The sequence below is a fragment of the Chroicocephalus ridibundus genome, chromosome 1 (assembly GCF_963924245.1).
Source record: "Chroicocephalus ridibundus chromosome 1, bChrRid1.1, whole genome shotgun sequence".
NCBI classification, from domain to species: Eukaryota; Metazoa; Chordata; class Aves; order Charadriiformes; family Laridae; genus Chroicocephalus; species Chroicocephalus ridibundus.
This window is the reverse complement of record NC_086284.1, coordinates 130,912,400-130,931,379: the sequence shown is the minus strand read 5'-3', so window position 1 is coordinate 130,931,379 and position 18,980 is coordinate 130,912,400. Positions and strand designations below refer to the sequence as shown.

Here is an 18,980-nt window from a genome sequence, read left to right as displayed (position 1 = left end):
TGGTTCCTTTATGCATCACAAGGAAGCAAGACTGTTTCTAAAGCCCAGACCTAACGTCAGGGCAAAAGTTCCTTTGGGCTATGAATCTTCTCATTATCATCCCACATTGCTGCTGCTTCTTCCAGTGGGTGACTACTGCTTACACCGCTGTTAACCTGTGTCCAAAGGGCGACGAATTGAAATCATGCATCTCGAGTTGCCTGTTTGTATTCAGTACAACCAGGGCCAACTCCATATCAATCTGTAACCTGCATCAGGCCTCTTCGCCTGACAGACTTTTGGTGTTGTGGAGGCTGGATGGGGCTTTGAGCAGCCTGGTCTAGTGGGACGTGTCCCAGCCCATGGCAGGGGGGTTGGAAATAGATGATCTTCAAGGTCCCTTCCAACTCTAACCATTCTATGATAACACCTGCCAATGCCCTAGCTCAAGATTAAAGCTGTCATCTCACATCCAGGCAAGGAGATCACACCAAGGTAATTCTGGGGCGGCATCTGTGCTGGTGCCCCACCAGCAGCAGCAGGTCTGCAAGGACCACAGCAGACAAACCCTGGACAAAACACCAGCCGACAGCAAGGCCAGGGATGCCACAGCCCACAACAGAGAGAGGCCTTGGGGCACCAGTGGGACAGACAGCACCTGTCCTTCGAGGTCTGAGGGTGACGGAAAAGGGCAGCAGGAAGGTTATTTTTTAATTTCCCAGTTAGAGGGACTCGGAGCTTTAGTGCCGAGCCCGCTGTGGAGGGCTTTGAAGGGGGCGGGAGCCATTTCTAGGCCCTCGCCTGCCAGCACCCAGCGGTTCTCCAGCAGCCCGGCCGGCCCGACCCGCCGGGAGCGGGCTGTAACGACAACCCAGGGGATGTAACGGTAACCTGGGGGTGTAACGGTCCCACGGGGGCAGTAACGGTCACCTCCTCCGCCGGCCGCGGCGGGGAGGAGAGGGGTGCCAGCCCCCTCTCCACAGCCGCTGTCCCCCACTGCCCCGCCTCCCTCCTATGCTCGTTCCGGGGCCGCGGCGGGGCTCGCCCTCTCCCCGCCGCCAGCCCCGCGGGCTCCCCGCAACCTGCATAACGAGCGCTCGCCCCTCGGCGGCCGCGGGGGCCGCTCTCGCTTCGCCCGCCCGGGATCGAGCATGGGGCCGCGGATGGGGGCAGAGGGTGGGGGCGGTGGCGGGGGCTATTCAGATTCCGGGGCGGGGCGGGGCGGGGCGGGGCCAGGCCCGGGAGCCCCCGGGGTGACGCAAGGGCGGCGGCAGCGCGCGGCGACGTCGGTCGGTGCGAGCGGGATGGCGGCGGCGGGCGGCGCGGCCGCGGAGCTGGAGGAGCCAGAGCCGGAGCTACCGTGGCGCGGTCCGGCGGCGGCGGAGGGCGAGGAGGAGGAGGAGGCGGAGGCGGAGCTGGCGGCGGAGCTGGCGGCGCGGCGCAGCGCGGAGGCTCGGCGGCTGGTGCTGCCGCCGCGGCGGCGGCTGTCGGGCCGGCTGCCCGCCGGGCTGTCGCAGTGGTTCCCGGCGCTGGAGGTGCTGGACGTGAGCGGGACGGGGCTGGCGGAGCTGGGCGCGGAGCTGCTGGCCCTGCCGCGCCTCCACACGCTCCTGGCCAAGAACAACCGGCTGGGCGGGCCCGGCTCGCTGCCCAAGGGGCTGGGGCAGGCCCCGCTCGGCCGCTCCCTCCGCGTCCTCAACCTCAGCGGCAACCGCTTCGCCGAGGTGCCGCCCGCCCTGCTGGGGCTGCGCGGGCTGCAGAGCCTCAGCCTCGGCGGCAACCGCCTCCACGGCATCCCGCCCGACATCCAGGAGCTCCGCAGGTGAGGGCAGGGCGCCGGGCGGGACGGGTCCGTCCCCCGCCCAGCACCCGCGGGGGCCGGGCCTTTGCCCCGGGGGGACGAGAAAGAGCCCCGGCGGCTGCCAGGCAAACCCGACCGGATTTTCTCGCCGCTAAGCCGGGCGCCGCCGGCAGCGCGCCTCTGTCTCGCTCCCAGCCTCGGATGTCGCGAAGCACTGCTGCCGCTGCTGCTAACCGGCCTCTGCCCCTTCGTCAGGCTGAGTTGCCAAAACTCAAAGCTGCTCATTGGGCAAGCGATGGGCCTTCTGCGCTCGCTAAATGGGCGACTCTTTCAGGATTTCCTAGTCCTGGGGCTGCCTCGGTGCCGGGGAGGCTCTCCTAATGACAGTGTGGTTGGTATGAGCGTTGACATGCAGAAGGCGCTCCGTGGCTTTGCTTTAATAGAGATCTCTAGGCGAGAGCAAAGTAAAACCCCTGGTCTCATGCAGCTCGTGGCCGCACGATGGACTGCACAGGAGAATAAAGATCTGGTTGTGACTTATGCAAACAATAGGGTCTTTCTGCTGATACAGCTCTAGTTGCGTCAGGGTGCTTGCTGGCACGGTTGGGTTTTCGTTGTATTTCTCTCCACCCATCCGGCTCATGTAGATCTGACAGATCAGCTGATACTCTGAAGCCTAGAGCCCCAGGCTGTGCTCAGGTGCAGTGGTACATCTGGCTCTGGGGCTGGATCAAACCACCACAAGCCAATGACATAGAAACCTATGGCTGAATCATGGCAGTTGGGAACACTGGTGAGGTGGGAACAGATCCGAGGTGGGACCAGGTATTGACTGCCCGCATTGACCTGGGATGGGTACTTCTGAAGCCTGTCATCCTCCTGGGTAAGCCGAAGGCCGTGTTCTGACTCGTACATTACACACAGGCATCTCGGTGTGTTCGGCTGGTTTCTCAGGCCCCAGACTAGCCCCCGTGTGGCTCTGTGCTAAGACTTGGGGTCTGAAACTTCTTCACCCTACGTCTTCGCTAAGGGACTTGCCAGAGGCAGCCTCTCTTACGCAAATTCTTGAAACCCTGACCCTAAACAGCTGGATTCGCCCCAGTGGCTCAGCAGAGTTGCATCCAGTGGAAGCACAGGATGTTTGCAGGGTGCTGTCTCCCACAGTCCTAGGTTGGAGGTACCAGGACTGCTTGAGTGCTGGCGGGAAATGGTTTTGTCCGCTGCAATGTAATACAATTGGGTATGTGGCTTTTGCCCAGATGGTACAGCGTGCACCTGTTGAGGATCTGGAGCAATTCTGGGTTAAGCTAAGTATGAGCAATGCTGTGAGGCATTTTGAGTGCCTAGAGAATGCCCATGCCCTTCTTGTCAAAGTTGGGATGCATCCTAGGTTGAGGCTGTCATGAGGAGGAAGATCAGCTTTCTCTCTGTTCAGGAGCAGTTGCTTCAGAGATAAAGAAGGAAAAGAGGACAATGGCACCACTTCATGGAAGACGAGGCCAATGGAAGAGGGCAGTTGTGTATGCAAGATGATCCACGTTGCCTCCATAACATGCCTGATAGCGTCCAGGATGTAGTTGGGATCTGATTGTTGTGTCCACCTCTAAGGCAGTGTTGTGTCCACTCACTGCTGCTGCTGCTTACATGCTCTCCTCTGTAGTTGTGGTTTCTCCCTCTCTCTTTTTTTCTTCTTTTCTTTTTTCTTTTTTTCTTCACCCCTCCCCCCAGCCCCCAAGAAAACAAACCTCAGCCTGGCTGCAGCCTGTGCTGCTGACCCTGGGAAGGTACCAGGCTGCATAGCACTGCATGTGATGCTGTGCTCCATGCTGCACTGCTGTCAAACTGCTGCTGCATGGTTACTCTGCTTTGTTCCTCTGGCCTGGCCTGCCCTGGAGCAAGGCTCCTGTTTGTCCTGTCCTGCAGCTTTTCTTGGGCTGGTCATGCTTGAACCCCAGCATGACAATTCTGAGAGGGCAAATGCGGACAAGGCTATTGAACTGTCTGGTTATCGTTACAAAGTGACGTGTCAGGTAGAAAAACTAGACTAGACCCAGCTTGTGTCTGCCGCCCATGTAATCACTGCTAACTCGCTGCTAACGTGTCGCCATAATATAATTGAACTTTAGCTCAAGATAGCAAATCTGTGCCCTACTAGAAGCGTCACCTTCTTTACCGCTATGCCATCAGTGACTCCTCTGGGAGTTTTGGGACTGCTTAAGTAACAAAAGGGAGGAGCACGCTTGCCAGAGCTGGGAAAAACCAATACTTTATAATCTAATATTCCTCCAGAGGGGATCTTAGATCTGCTTGTTGAAGCCAGATAGCCAATGACCTCACGCCCTTGCCAAAAAGATAATAAATATATACTGGAGAGAAACTGCTGCCAGACCCTCTTCCCACTGCCAATAACAGAGGTGTCTGCAACGTGAGCGTGCATGGTGTTGTAGTGCGTAAAATGAGCCTGAGCAAGGACAGAGCAGAGCCAGCTGTTGTGGCAAGGCAAAACAGAGGCATCCATTTGTTTCTGAACTCTGGGCCAGGAGCTGGGACCTGATGTAGGTGTTGAGGCTTCTGTTAACCTCATGGCTCAAGCTGTAAGTGTCTGTCTTGCTGTTGCTGGCAAGGCAAGACTTTGAGCCTTTTTCCACATGCAACTGCCCATAAAAGAAATTTTTCTCATGTCTTGTGGTCTCTGAGACCACAGAGGAATGCAGGCAGCACTTTGACCGGACACGTTCTTCCTGCTGGTACCAGAGTTCCTGAGGCCAGCAGTTCTCTTCTTCCCGTGACCCTGGCAGCTTCCCATTTGCTCCAGCCACTGATTATAAAGCTGAGCAGACTTGCAGAGATCTAGAAATACTGCTTATGTATCCAGGGAATGTCTGAGTTCTGATGAGATTTTTAAAACAAAAAACACAAAACATTCTTGATAACTAAGCCTTATGTCTGTCTTCTGCACCCCATACGGTTTCCTGTTGTGGTTTTTGAAGGGGTATCATGTCAGTTTTGGTGAAGGCCGGGAATACAGCAGGTAAGGATTCTACGTGGTGAAGTAGAAAGAATAAAAAGCTGATGGGTCTGATCTGCCAAAGGAGAAGGAATATGTTGGCAACTACAAACACAAAGGCCCTTGAATGAGAGATGTGTGCTATGTGTTGTTACTCACATGAAGATAATAAATCCACAGCTTTGCAGCAAGATGGGGTCAGGCGTTTTGTGCAAAACTTTTCCGCTACCGTGTTCCTGGTGATTTGGCAAGTTAGTGGACAACAATAAGAACCACAGCCAGTCCTGCTGCTGCCTTGTCTTACTCCTTCCAGCTTCGGCCATTAGCACCATCCTTGGCCAGACAAATCTTTGCACGCAGTGCATAATCCTGCATGGAAAGTGAGTTCCTTTCACCTGATTATCAGTTACCACCTAGGCCATTGCAGAAGGACCAGCTGTAGATGTCCTGATGCTTGAAGCTTCCTTCACATGGCTTTATAAGTGGATGATCACCATTGCTCTGGTGATGGCAGCAGGATGATGCTGATCATAGCATGCCAGCACCAAGGATGAATAGCCTTTGCTTCATGTTTTCTACTAGAAAAATGCAATGCTCTTTCCTCTGAATTCCACCATAAGTGTCTATGGTGACCTGCAACAGCCTCTTACATTTCTGAGAAAAGCAAGTCTGGGCCCTGCTGAGGGCTTTTTTCAATCATGTTGAGGCTGTGCCAGCTCTTTCTGTATACCCACCACCCCCAGTTACTGTCAGCTAGCAGTGTCAGTACAGCGCAAGACCTAAATTGCAACATTGGCTGTTGCTGTGGATTTAGAGTAGAAAATGCACCAGATGGGTGAGAGCAGCCCTCTTTGCATTGCTTTCCTGTTTGTTGACAGATACAAGGTGAGCTTAGCATAGGTAGACATAAGCATGATCTTTTCTGTTCTCCCTCCAACATTGACCTTGCTGTGCTTTCAGTGTGAGATGTTATGGTCAGTCACTCTCAGACTTGATTCACAGCCCCCAGCAGCTCCTGAATTGTAATCTGCGTAGATGTCACACCCCTGTATAGGTTGTGTATGTCCTTCCTCTGCTCATCCAGCTGGGGATGCACTAAGGGGCATCGTGTGTTGTAGCTGGTGAGCTAAAAATGCGGTCATCTACGTGTGCTATTTTGGACAAAATTTGTTTGGCAAGTCCGGTAAAGTGCAGCTCCAATCTTCACTGTCCAACTGTGGCTTTTGGCTTAAGGGTGCATGAATTGCCCTCATCAGCCTGCACGCTTGGGGAAATGTCTTGCGAGCATCCCATAAAGGGAAGAATTCTCAAGAGCTTAGCGAAATGCAATCCATACCTTGAATCTCCAGATGTGAATTCTGAGTCTTACTCTTCTAGTTAATGCTCTTGCCCTCAGTAGAACACCAGGAGCAGGCGGAAAGAGCTTGGAAAAGAGACAGGTTCTTTCCAGGCGTCTGCCATGCATGTTCCTTTCCTTCTTGCTTGGGTTCCTCTAGTAAAGCTCAGTTGTGCAAGGGCTGGAATCAAAGGCCTCGAACGCCTAACTGGATTCATCCAAGTTTTGTGTGAAGGCTTAGATGCAATGAAAACCAGAGTATTTGCTTTTATTCGTGGGTAGTATTAAGCATGTTAGACAAGCATACACTTAAGCACGACTGTTACACAGTGTGGGAAAAACGGCAAGTGAAGCTTTGATAAAGATACGGCATTAGGAAATCTGCTTGCTGCCTCCTTTTTTCTTCCCCTCTTCAAACGTTTTGCAAATAGTTTTCAGACGACTGTTTGATCTCAAATTTGCGTGTCAGCAAAGGCTATGCAGTTCTCTCAGGAATTAGCAAATCGTAGAACAGGGCTAACAGGAGTGTATTGTGGGCGCTTTTAAATTCCTGCCTTGCATGAGCCTCAAAATTGCCCTGGAAATTTATTGCTAAAAAGTTTATCTTAAAAAGACCTGGAGCTATTTCAGGCTCGTTGTTTCTTTTTAGATTACCTATTTAGACGCATCTGTTTGATGTCAGCTGTTAAATTTTATCCAAAGAAGCATCTGTGGGGAAACAGGGCGGATTGGAAATTTGAGTATCTTCAGTACCAGAAGACATTCTCCCCTTGAAACATGATAATGAAAGTGTCATGATAATTGATAGGGTATCAAAAATACCTCTAGTGCTCAGAGTGGGCTCTTCTTATTAACCAAGTGTTTTGGGGCTTTTTGATTTGTTTTGTGCGATATGACGGTGACCTGGAAACCTCAAGGACATACTGCAGCAAGAATGTGCAGTCTCTTGGCATGTTAAATTTTGCTGCCACCACCTGAATCGGTTCATAGTTGTTTGAGCATTTCCCTGCTCCCTTCCCATATGTAAAGTGACTTACACAGCCACCCTACAGCCCGCTGGTGTGAAATCCCCTGCTAGAGAGGAGGGACACGCGATGGGCTTGGCGTGCCGTCGTTAGTACTGGCTGTGCTGAGCGAGGGGCCTGCTGGATATGAGGCTGAAAGGGACTCTGGCCTTTTATTAGTGTATTTGTAAACATTGCTAAAAGAAAGGCAGGAGAGAAAGTCTCAGCCCCTGTTAGTTACTCTGTCAAATGGGGGGGGGGGGGGGTTCATTTTTTGTTGAGATGGGTTTTGTTAGTGTTTGTCCCCTCTTGAAACTCGTTCAGCCAGAGCCTGTGTGGCAGGTTGGAAGCACATAATTTATTCTAGCTTCAAAAATAGGAACTGAGTTTATATTCGTTTGAGGCTGGTTGCTCTCTGGCTTTTCTAAGTTCCTGGACTGACTTTTGAAAGTACAGAAAAATTCCAGCTCTCCCTGTGTGTACACAGCGATGCATGAGACCTTAGCTGGCTGGTCCAAATGACTATGCAGATTAATGATTGTCAGAAAAACTGTGTCTCGGTGTGAAAGGTTAGTTAGAAATATTCACTAAGCTCAGTCTCGTCTCTGCTGTGGTCCTCCTGTGAAAAGCTATGGTAAACATTGTGGATTGCTTCATTAGAGGTGCTCTCGCTCATCTTATGGAGCAGCAAACTGCCCCCTCCCAAGCAGGACAGCTCGAGAGCCAGCGTTGCCTTGGCCTCTAGATACAGGCTTAGTAAGGCACAAAAATCAGGGCAGGAGCAGATGAGCTAGGAACAAACCGTGGCCCCAGTGGTGTGGTCAGTGCTCACTGCAAAAAAAAATCCTTGCCTGTGTCATGATTAGCTTTGCTCCAACAATTCTTGGTACTTTAATTTGATGCAGAAATGATTGTTTTTAATTTCTCCATCTTGCTCAGCCATGGCTAGGCTAGATCCTTCTTTCTCGCAAATTGTGTTTTGGGCAACGGGAGTTAACAGATTTCTTTTGGCTACTGATCAGTGTTTCAGTGGAAGCTGTAAGAATATCTTTGCTCTATTTAAATAAGTTTCTCTATTGTTTCAAAACCTCCTCCCTGTGTTTTTTTTTAATAAATTTACTATCTAATTCATATCATAAGTTCATGTTGGAAATTCTGAATTTGCTATACTGGACTGGGCTCAGGGAGTTGTTAGTCTACTGACCTCGAAAAGGTGATTCAGAAGAAAGGTAAAAAGAAAACAATTTTTAAGGAGTCCCTTGTTGCCACTAAAGGAGTTATCTTATTTAGTGGATTTCTGGTTAGAAACAGTTTGTGGTCTGATGTTGGGGCTTTATATCCTAGCTAGTATAACTGAGTGTTTTCATTATAGAGGCTTTACAAAGAATGAATTTGAAAGCTGTAAATAGTTTGTAGGCAGTGTTTTTGCATGCTTAGTTTGTGCAGTAAGCTAGTCTTGAAACTTAGGCATTTCAGGCCTTGAAAGGAATTTCAAAAACACTTTTTACTGTATATTTTGCACCCTTCTTCCCCTTCCCTGGTAGTATGTGTTTTTATGCAGTATGGCTTTATGGGCATTATTGTCTTCAAGCACAGAGGATGAAGAGTTAATTATTCACTTTTCCTAGGAAGTGGAAACTTGTACACATCTAAACCTTGATTAAACATTGAAATCCACATTACTAGAATTCCCTTGCCCAACAGTTTTCAGAGTGGGCTCCAACAATGGCATGGAGTTCAAATATGCCTAGGAATTCTATGGTCAGCAGTTAAGTCCCTAATGAGAGCCAAGCAGCCTAAATCCACCTTGGGAAACAATGGAGGTTGAAGGAGGAATTTTGGTTAAAACTCAGGGCTTTGTTAGGGGATCAAAATTTAATTAAAAATAATCTCCCCTCGAAGTGGTCTCTGTACAGCAGCCTTCCTCTTACCCCCACTCCTCACCTACAGGTTGTCTGTGTAGAAGGGAGGTTACTTTTGAGCAGTGGGGCTTTGGTGGTGTTTTTTTTCCAGTGTACTTTCTTCCGTGTTCAGAATAACCTCCAAATGTGTTGTTCTACTTGATCTCTTAGCTGAAGCAAGTATAGTTACTTCCTTTCATATAGTCAAATTAGGTTTAAGGCTTAATTTTGTGACCGCTTTGTCAAATTTCTGTTATTTATCTTGCCTCCGACATACACCAGAAAGGTAAGCGAATCCAGGGGGAGGTAAGCTCTGAGAGCATCTCTTGGTGTGTTGCAGAGGCCTGTTCTGTTCTTCGCTGTTGTGCAGATGGACCTTTGTGTTGTGTTGGTGGCCCCTGTAACCCAAACAGCTGCTGTCATTGGATCTTTGGAGTTCAAGTTTCCTGTAAGAACTGAACAAAATATTCTCTTTCTACCGTTCTTTTTCTCCATTCCACAGGAAGCCTCAGGGAGGAGCTTTTCTGGCGCTCCACACCTGCTGTGGCACAGTTGCAGTGTTCGGACCTCTGGGTCGACCACCATATCCCTTGGGTGGTTTGGTTTCTTTGCCAGTTGTGTCCATAGCCTTTGTCAATTGCTGGGGTGAGATGAAGGTGTGTCCTATTCCAAGGAGGTTATAAGCTGTTCTTAAAGAAAGGCTGATGGAGCCTGGATGACTTCTCAGTCCCTGACCTGCAGAGAATGCTTGGTGGGTCAGAGGGGGCCAGCGTACACTGTAGTTATGCAGCTAACCTGAGTATGTACTGGAGATCTTGAACCAGCACCTGCAGACAGGTCCATGGGATCCACCTGTTTCAGGCATGGGAAAAAGTATTGTCTGGATGATGATTAGCAATGGTGTCTCTTCCCAGACAGAAGTGCCCAAACTGAACCTGCCTTAGCTCCTCTTCCAGACAGCGTCTGAGAACAGGAGAGGAAAACTATTTGGCTCTTAAATGGGGACTTGAAGCTATTATGCTTGACAATTTTCCTTCCTAGAAGGGCAGCGATGCACAGCAAATACTGGCTACTCCACCTGGCAGAAGGGATCTAGTGCCTCTCTTCATTCCTGTCTCCCATCCACTGAGTTTTCACAGGACGTTCAGTGATTTTTATTTTTTTCTTTTATTTAGGCCCAAACTGCAGTTAAGCCCAGGTAACGTTTTTGGTAGCTCTGGGCTCCATGAGTTCAGTATACTGAAATCAGCCTATCTGAGAAATGGCATGCATGTACTTGTGTGATTTAGATGCACTCTGTGCTTTTGCAGCGTGATGTTGTCGGTATGTGAACTGCATCAAAGCAGGACTATCTGCCTCCAACTTCTGCTGAAAGGTTTCAGTTCGTCACCGAGGAGTCAAATGATACCATAAAGAGCAGTTAGCACTTGTGCAGGGCTGAGACACACAGGATTTTGGGGGAGAGCCACTGCTCTCTTCCTTTGCTCCTATTGGAACTGAGAGCTCCCACTGGCTGCAGCAGGAGCTGCGTCAGTGCTGCAGACCCTGTGTGCCCAAGCTTCTCTTCCTTGGAAATAGGAGCAGAAGCTTTGCATGTGGGGTTGGTGTAGGAATACGTGGTTGTCTGATGCCTGCCTACAAATGTAATGGTGACTGCAGGAGGCTGGAGGTAAATCTCAACATTATCTGCTGTGAAACAGCAGCTCTGTTGTAATTTTGATATGCAACATAGCTTTTTTTTTTTTCCTTCAGCAAATTATCTCATACATAGTCACCTGTACATTTTCTTTAAGAAATCTGGGAGATGAGAAGACCAGACCTAGTGTTAAATTAAACCGCAAATGACCTTAATGAAATAATGCAGTGTTATCTCTTCTCTTTCTCAGTTTAGAGTTTCTGTACCTTGGAGGGAATTTCATTACTTCAATTCCACCTGAATTAGCAAACCTGCCTTCTCTAAGCTATCTAGTTCTGTGTGACAACAAGATCCAGAGCATTCCACCTCAGCTGGCACAGTGAGTATTTACTGTCATCAGCCACCAGCTGTAATTAACTCTTTGAACTTTTTCTTCTGCATGTGTGGATAAAAGCACCTGGGAGAACTTATTTGTCCTTCAGTTTATTGATGTGACTAGACTTGAACAAGAAGATCCTGAGCATGGTGCACTGCAAGCAGACCATGAATATGTAATATGGAAATCTCAATCAAAGGGTTATGGGGAAAAAAAAAACGTCACCAAGTGTACACTTTAAGGTGAATTACTAGGTTTGTACTGGGAGCCCTGAGAAGTACCTGGGCAACTCAGAAAAGATAAACTGCCATGCTACTGTATTCTTAGTGATGAATGCTTGGTCTGTTTTGTCTTTCACCCAAAGCCTTTTTATGCGTGCTTTTGTGTTGTACCATCTCCTGTGTTCCCTTGGTGTTTCTTACTCTAGGATCTCAGAATGGTTTAGTATTTGTTAAATCCTACAGCACAGCTCTACAGGATGAGTTACTGCTTTCTCTGTTTCATAATGGGGGAAAGAGGACACTGTAAACCCTGTATGGGTAGCCTAAGATGGGAGGTGAAAAATTCGGTATGTATCTGTAACCCTAAAAGCAATTGGATGACAGCATGGAGTTTTCTGAATTGGAATTTGATGGTACAGTGGGATTATTCTTGATGTACAATGTTTAATGATTCCAGTTGTCTTGTAACTTGTACTGGTTTGAGAGCATCCCTGGACGCTGTGCTGGAGCGTTGCTTTGTGCTTTCTGAGAGGAGAACGCCTCCTCCAAAAGCCAAGAAACTGCTTGTCACTCATGTCGATGCCAGCCTGGCCTGATCTTACTTGGCTTATGAGATCTGGTAGTATCACAGCACAAGGTGATACAGCCGCAAGCAATGAAAACATGGGGTTTTCCAGGGTTGGCTGCCTACCAGCAGTCATCTTTAATGCATGAGTGAAAGCAGGTGACTTATTCAAAGTGTTGCATGGAACTGTTCTTGATGCATGCACTGGGTACAAGGGATCACCGTCTCTCCCTGAAAGCAGTCAGTTCATACACTTTCGTTCTGTGCTACCCTTTTTTGGGGTGTGTAGTGGGAAATACTGAGAGGGACAGCAGCATATTTGAGGCTGTGTTTCTTTAACAGGCATTCAGCAGGTGAGCCAAGTTTTCTAGGGCATTGCGTGTGCTGGAGTAGCAGCAGCTCTTTTAGCATGGATTTATGCTTTAAAAGGAAGAAAAGCCAAAGGAAAAGAAATTGGTGTGAGAGGGGAGAATGATCAGGTCTGTGTAATGCAGTTGTGGAACGATTTTGCTTGTGCATCTTGACAGGGTTTCTATCTCCATCCTCAGGCTGCATTCCCTGCGTTCCCTTAGCCTGCACAACAACCTGCTGACGTACCTTCCTCGAGAGATCCTTAACCTGGTTCACCTGGAAGAGCTGAGCTTGCGTGGGAACCCACTGGTGGTTCGATTTGTCCGTGACCTGACCTACAATCCACCAAGCCTTCAGGAACTGGCTGGACGCACAGTTAAAACTCGCAATGTTCCCTACGCTCCCAGCGATCTCCCAGAGAATCTCGTCCGTTATCTGAGCTTGGCCAGCAACTGTCCCAATCCTAAATGCGGGGGTAAGTTCTCCTTAACTGCTTAGCTTCCTGCTTTTACCTGATGGGTTTTCTTTCCCTCTGACTTGCCATGACTTTAGTAGCTCGGTCAGGTTAGATGTGTTGTTGCATCCAAATTCTATCTGTATTTCATTGGCTCCAGATCTCCTGTAAACTTGTCTTTACGGAACCGTGTTCACTTAGGAACGATGTTCGGAGTTGTAGTGCTGGTTTCCTGTATTTGCATGGGAATATTAGACAGTGTTTCTGTCGGAGTCTTTGCAGCTCATCCGCAGCACTCCACTAGGCTTTTATGGTCTGAAGTTTCTGATCCATCTGCCCTGAAATAGCTCTGACTAAGTAATGGAGAGGAGAACTTTTGCCAGCACTTTTGCTGAACAGCAAGCTTCACTTCATAGAAAAGCCTGGAATAGTTGGGCTTAATTTGGCTTAATCTTTATCCAGAGTAAATGATCTGCGCGTTCAGCCTTTAGAAGATTAAGGAAAACAAAAAATCATTAATTAGTATCTACCCTCTATAATGCAGTCTGTTATCTCCTTGTAGGACGATAGTAAAGCATGCTCTATAAACAAAGACGGAAGGGCTGGAACTTGTGTTGAAAGGGAAAGACATTTTCCTTTTTTAGAGTTTTGCACAGTTTGGCTAGCAGTGGATTCTTTTTCACTTTTCCTTGTGAACTAGCACAGTACTGCAGCGTGACTCTAACACTGCAGGAGAAGAGCTTACTCCAGACCAGCTGGGACTTAAAAACACCGCTGGAAGCTTCTGAAAATGTCAGTGTCTAAAATCACTGGCTGTGACAGGAAGAGAACCTAATTGTGTGTTACAGTAACACTGTTGCCATGGAAAGTAGCAGCCAAACTCAGCATGGTGACTTCACTCAAGCAGAAGAAAAGTGGAGCTATGAAGGTCTATTTGTGAACGCATTTTTGCTAGCTGGTAGAAGAGGTTTTACAAGTTTGAAAATAGAGTAGATGAATTAATTTGACATTTGAGAAGTTTGCAAATTCCCAGCAATTTCTCCCTAGTGGTTAGAAGAAATTGACAAATTCTGTGGAAGTAGCTGCCCTGTGTCTTCTGATGCAGAGTGTGCCGTTCTGAACCACCTATCAAATACAGTTTTACGGGATATTTTTCTTTTTACTAAGAAAAGAAAATTCACATTTCCAGAGGTGTCCTGGTACTTTCTCTTCCTCCGTTATCCCTTGTCCTTCTGTGTCCAGTGCTGTGTCAATTAAATCCTAATTTCAGTCATTTGCACCAGACACAACCACCTTGCAGAGCTTCCAGATTTCTCCGCACAGGGTCTCATATGTTGTTATTGTCCCCTCTGCCCTTACAGGCGTCTACTTTGACAGCTGCGTCAGACAGATCAAGTTCGTTGACTTCTGCGGGAAGTATCGCCTCCCCCTGATGCACTACCTGTGCTCCCCAGAGTGCTCCTCTCCCTGCAGCTCTGCCTCCCAGAGCTCGACTTCCCAGAGCGAGTCTGACTCTGAGGACGAAGCCAGTGTCGCTGCGCGCAGGATGCAGAAAGTCCTTCTGGGATAACGGGGAGCAAAAGGGGAAGACTGGAAGGAAAACGTATTTGGAAAGCAATAATGGAACAGCAAAGTATGAGCCTCTGGCCTGAAGGGCTCACTAGAAACTGTCCTCAAGTCCATGTAAGGGGCAGAACATCTCAGCAAGCCTAGACTTGCTTGGTGCAGTGCTACTTAGGAGAACTAACTCAGTGGCATACTGCCTGTAGGGTGCCTGGGGTTGTTAGAAACATCTGCTGTCTGGGAGACATCCCCCCTCCCTCCCTCGTACGGGCTGGGGAGGGGAATTTCTTCTCACTGGCTGATTGAGAAGGGTTTTAATAGATGACACTTCACTGGACTTCAGTCATCCTGCAGAGCAAAGGAGACTGTCCAGATCTTTTAACACTGTGGTAAATCAGAAACAGGCTAATGATGCCGTGTGAGTACGTAGGGACCCCAATGTTTTATATAGAGTTTTGATTCTTTGCTGTCTCCTCTGATTTCAGTTACAGATTTTACACCCATCCACTAAAAATGAGAGTTGGGGTTTTTTTGTGCAGGAGTAGATTTTTCCAAACTCTGTTTACTCTTCTTTTGCCTAGAGGCGTAGGGTCTCTGTGCTGTTACAGATGTTACAACTGTCATAGAACTGAGCCACCTTTTTTCTCCCTTGTTATACCAAGCTGCTCTTAGTGTTTCCTTCTAACCTTATTCATTATTTTTCCTCCCTCTGCCTCTTCCCATTACACCTGGAGTGTTGCTGTCTTTATGGTGCCTTCAGATGAGTTGTTCTATTGAGACTTGGTGTCATTCAGACTTGTGGCCGTACGTGCCCGTGCAAGGGACCAGATACCATGCTCTGTATCATGTTTTTGAGTCTCAGCTTACTGGAGCAAATCTGCTTTTATATCTGTGAATTGCAGGAAAGGTCTTGATTGACACTTCTTGTTTCTAAACAACCATGTCCCCCTGCTGCTGCTAGCTCTGCTATGCTTGGTGCACAGTTACGTTCCGTAAGGTCACCTGCTTAAAGGAGGCAGCCGCTTAATGAATTGGAAGTACTGAGAAAAGTGCCATGGAGAATATTTTTTTTTTTTCTTATTCATCACATGAGAGGAAAAGCCGGTAGGGAGGCTAAGGTGCGTTGTCTGAGCATCTTGCACAAGGTGGTTTTGGAACTTCTTCCTTATTTATTTGTTTGCATTTGCTTGTGTTATAATAGCTTTGGCAGTCTGTTGGTTTGTTCAAATAACACATTTGGTTATCTTAAACTCTTTTTAAAAGAAAATAGCTCAGAATTTTTAAGTATCAGGAAATAGCTTAAAAATTAATATTATGAATTGAGAGGTATCTATAAATCTACTTTATGGGGCTGTTGTGTGTTTTGCTCAGTGAGAGATGCCCCTTTATTAATATTTCATGGCAAACAATCAGTCCTTTTGATGGAGTTTCAGGTAGAGCAAATCCAACTGTGCCTTCGAATGCACGAGCAGAGCAAATACATTGTGTTAAGAAGCTAACTGAACAAGAAAAACTTTTCTTAACCCACTTTGGCCCTATGGGGGAAATTAGAAACCTGTGCTCTACTCCTGCATTCAGAAAACACACGTACCTATTTGAATATCTTATGGCAGCTCTCTGTTAATGGTCCTGTTTAATTATATTTGACACTTTATATATTAAAGCACTTTGATAATTCTACTCTTTGTAACTAGCCTTAGTGATTTTTTTTTTATTATTATTTTTTATTAGACTACAAGTTTTCCTTTAATGTGACCAGAAGAATAAGGTCTGTGAAACTTTGTACATTGCAGTCTGTCTCGGTGTGCAGGTTGAACTTCTTGCCGTGCATTTCCTTGACAGCACTGCTCATTTGCCTGGTTTCCTTTGGAGAGAACTGGAATTTGAAAGAAATGATCTGGTTGTAAAATAGCACCCCATCCGTTATTAGTCATTGCAGTTTAGTCTGAAGATTCCCCACACGCACAGATCCACAAGGAACTAAATTGTACGTGCTCTGTGCCTTTCCAAGTAACTTTTTTAAAGTATAGTTTTAAGACACAATAAGGTGTATGTGCAAAGCAACTGAATGCCAGTTAAGCAAATTCTGTGAGGTTTGCTTGGGGAAGAAGAACCTACAGACTTTGAGAGAAACAAACTGCGTGCTGTTGGTTAAATTGGGATCAGTGAGTGGCCTGTGTTGTGTTCTTCATCTCCTCTTTCAGATGCTTCTTTCTGTCACAATTAAATGTCGTCATACTGATGCTGAAGGACAGGAAACTGGTTGCACAGGCACAATTTAAAACTGACTGCTAGTATAACAGTAGTGAGCAACTGAGTGATCTAGAGCTTGGCTCTTCCACCAGTGAAAGTGAGCCACACAAGTTGGGATCTCAAGAGCACTTGAGCTCAGGGCCTTGAGGTACCACCTTCCGTTCTTCTCTTTCGCAGCAGTTGTCTTGAAGTCATGCATTTTTTCACTTCACAAAGTCACATTTCACCACGGTTCCTGTTTGCACAGGAGCACCTCCGTGTGTGATGGGCTAAGACCAGTGGTGTCTGCTGCTAATTTAGCTCCATCCTTAACTGCATTTTCTTTCCTAACTGAACAGGCATCCATTTCTGCCCCAATCCTAATAGGGCTGGGCTAATAGGCTAATCTTTTTTCACAGCTTCTTCACTGTAGCCAGGTGAAAGCTTGCCAGCTTATGCAGTTGGTATCTCTATGCATTTTTAGACTTGATAAAACGTCTCTTAAAAATTTATATGTATTCCCAAATATACCTACCAAGTTTTCTTTTTGCTGCTGGGCTTTAAAGAGCAATTCAAGTAAGTCAAAATTTAAAACAATCAAGGACTTGTAAGAAAAACAAATGGTTGGTTGGAGTTGTTTTTTTTTTCCCCTTGGAGGTGGATTTGAGAGGACTAGGGATGCAGGTTTGTACTGCAGTGCTTGGAGTGCCTGCAGTGCCTGTACTGAGGCCCCTGGAGTCAAGTTTTTCAGCAATTGTTAGCCCCCAAAGTCTGGAAAATGTACTGGGCAATAAAGTCGGTAAGATGGATGGTAGGGACTAGTTCCTACCATCCTCTTTTCAGGGGTCCTGAGAAGTAGAGAGTGGTTTTGCCAGCATTATAGCTCTCTGTCAGTTTTGAATAGTGGATTTCAATTCCTACACATGCATCGCCGAGTGAAGTCTTCAGTCAGTGTTTTGGTATCAGTCCCCTTGTTGCTACAGCAGCCCAGCACGTCCGGCTTTTGAAACTGTTCTTAAGCCGAGGCACAAGTGTGTGAAGCAAAGTTGTTCATTCCTTCTTCCCCGCGGGGCCCAGGGCCCTGCCCGCATTCATCCTCTGCCCCGCCATCTCTCTGCCAAGGGGAGCTGCTGGTGCCTTTCTGAATGCAGGTGCTTAATGTGAACAGTGGGGTCGTGTTAAAAAGAGGCAAAATATCAATTTGACTGGAAGCAACTTATACAGTTGCCAATTCTTTTATGTTTCTCTTTCTTTAATAAGAGGTGAGACTTGAGGAAGTCAGTAATGAATATTTAAACATACTCTGAAGCGGCCAGATGCAGTTTTTCATGGGCTTCTGTCCTGGGCATTTTAAGTCTTTGAAATCTTGTGTTGAATTATAATGGGAGTGGGGGGGAGGGAGGGGGGAACCAGCTCCTTTTTGTTCCTTACTCTTATTGGCAATAATGAATGGAAGGAATTTAATCCAATGAAAGTAATGAAACTTAATCCCTGCAATGTGTCTTTGTTACACAGTTCAAAGAACTATTTTAATGCATCTTATTCACACCATGCCCTCCCTCCCCAACTGAAGATACTTCAAATAGACTACTTCAGAATGCACACTAATACACCAGTAACTCTATCTTGGAAACCTTTCTATTGATTATTTCATTTGCCTGCCTGACTAGAGGATTGATCTTTTACCGACCGGAACATTAAGGGTAGAAAGGGTTCTCGTCCAGCATTCTTGCTGAATTTTTATCACGAGCATTTGTTCTAGGAAGTCTGAAAGTGCCTTATGTTTTTTAAAGTGTATTTTGCTAGAAATGTATGAATGTAGAATATCTCTAACAGTATTTCATTATGAGCTGTAAAACAAATTGCGAACACTAAACCAAAAATGTTATTTCTACAGTTGTCTGTCCGTTATTTGCCGGCATCTTGATTCTGGTATTGCCACAGGCAGAACCCTTGCAGAATTGTGAACGTTAAAAATGGGGCTGTACATGGTCAGGGAACGGATGAGATTTGACCTGTGCTCTGTAAAACCAAGAGCAGGTGAGACTTCCAGAGGGACTGCTGAAACTCTTGGGTGTTGTGGCCCACTTGTGACAGACCAGTGTGTGTTACGGACCAAACCCTGTTTTACTTCTGGTATAGCGTTGCAGAAATTTGCTCCACAGTTTAAAGGTAGAAGTAACTCATAGGCAAGATAAATGTTTGAACAAGAGAAGGCAGTGTCGTAGTGGAGTTCTCCAGCAATGCGAAACAACAGTTGTAACCTTCTTGAATCGTTTCCCCCTTAACACGCTAACCCTGAAACCTGTCAATGACTTTTTGAATGTTAGTTTTCTGATCATGTTAACTGGCTAATGTGTTCCCATTTCTTGTGTAATCCCATGTTTCCTCCTACATCCTTAAGAGTTTTTGTGATCTATTGCCAAAATGCTTCAGATCCTGCTGTGCAGTTACCTGCAGTCAGTGCAGAAATATGGTGTATTGGAAAATGGGACAGTGGGAAACAAGAATTACTTGATATTAACTTCATCAGGAACTATTTCAGAGATGGTTC

The 18,980-nt window shown here is 47.0% G+C and overlaps 1 protein-coding gene across 1 annotated transcript; it reads left to right on the top strand.

Moving 5' to 3' along the window:
• The first annotated feature begins 1,218 nt into the window (after positions 1 to 1,218).
• LRRC58 (leucine rich repeat containing 58) lies at positions 1,219 to 18,320 on the top strand. The gene is made up of 4 exons (XM_063352087.1): positions 1,219 to 1,801; positions 10,915 to 11,043; positions 12,375 to 12,652; positions 13,993 to 18,320. The coding sequence occupies exons 1-4, from the start codon at positions 1,284 to 1,286 to the stop codon at positions 14,199 to 14,201; spliced, it is 1,134 nt and encodes a 377-aa protein (XP_063208157.1). The 5' UTR covers positions 1,219 to 1,283; the 3' UTR covers positions 14,202 to 18,320.
• Positions 18,321 to 18,980: the final 660 nt, after the last annotated feature.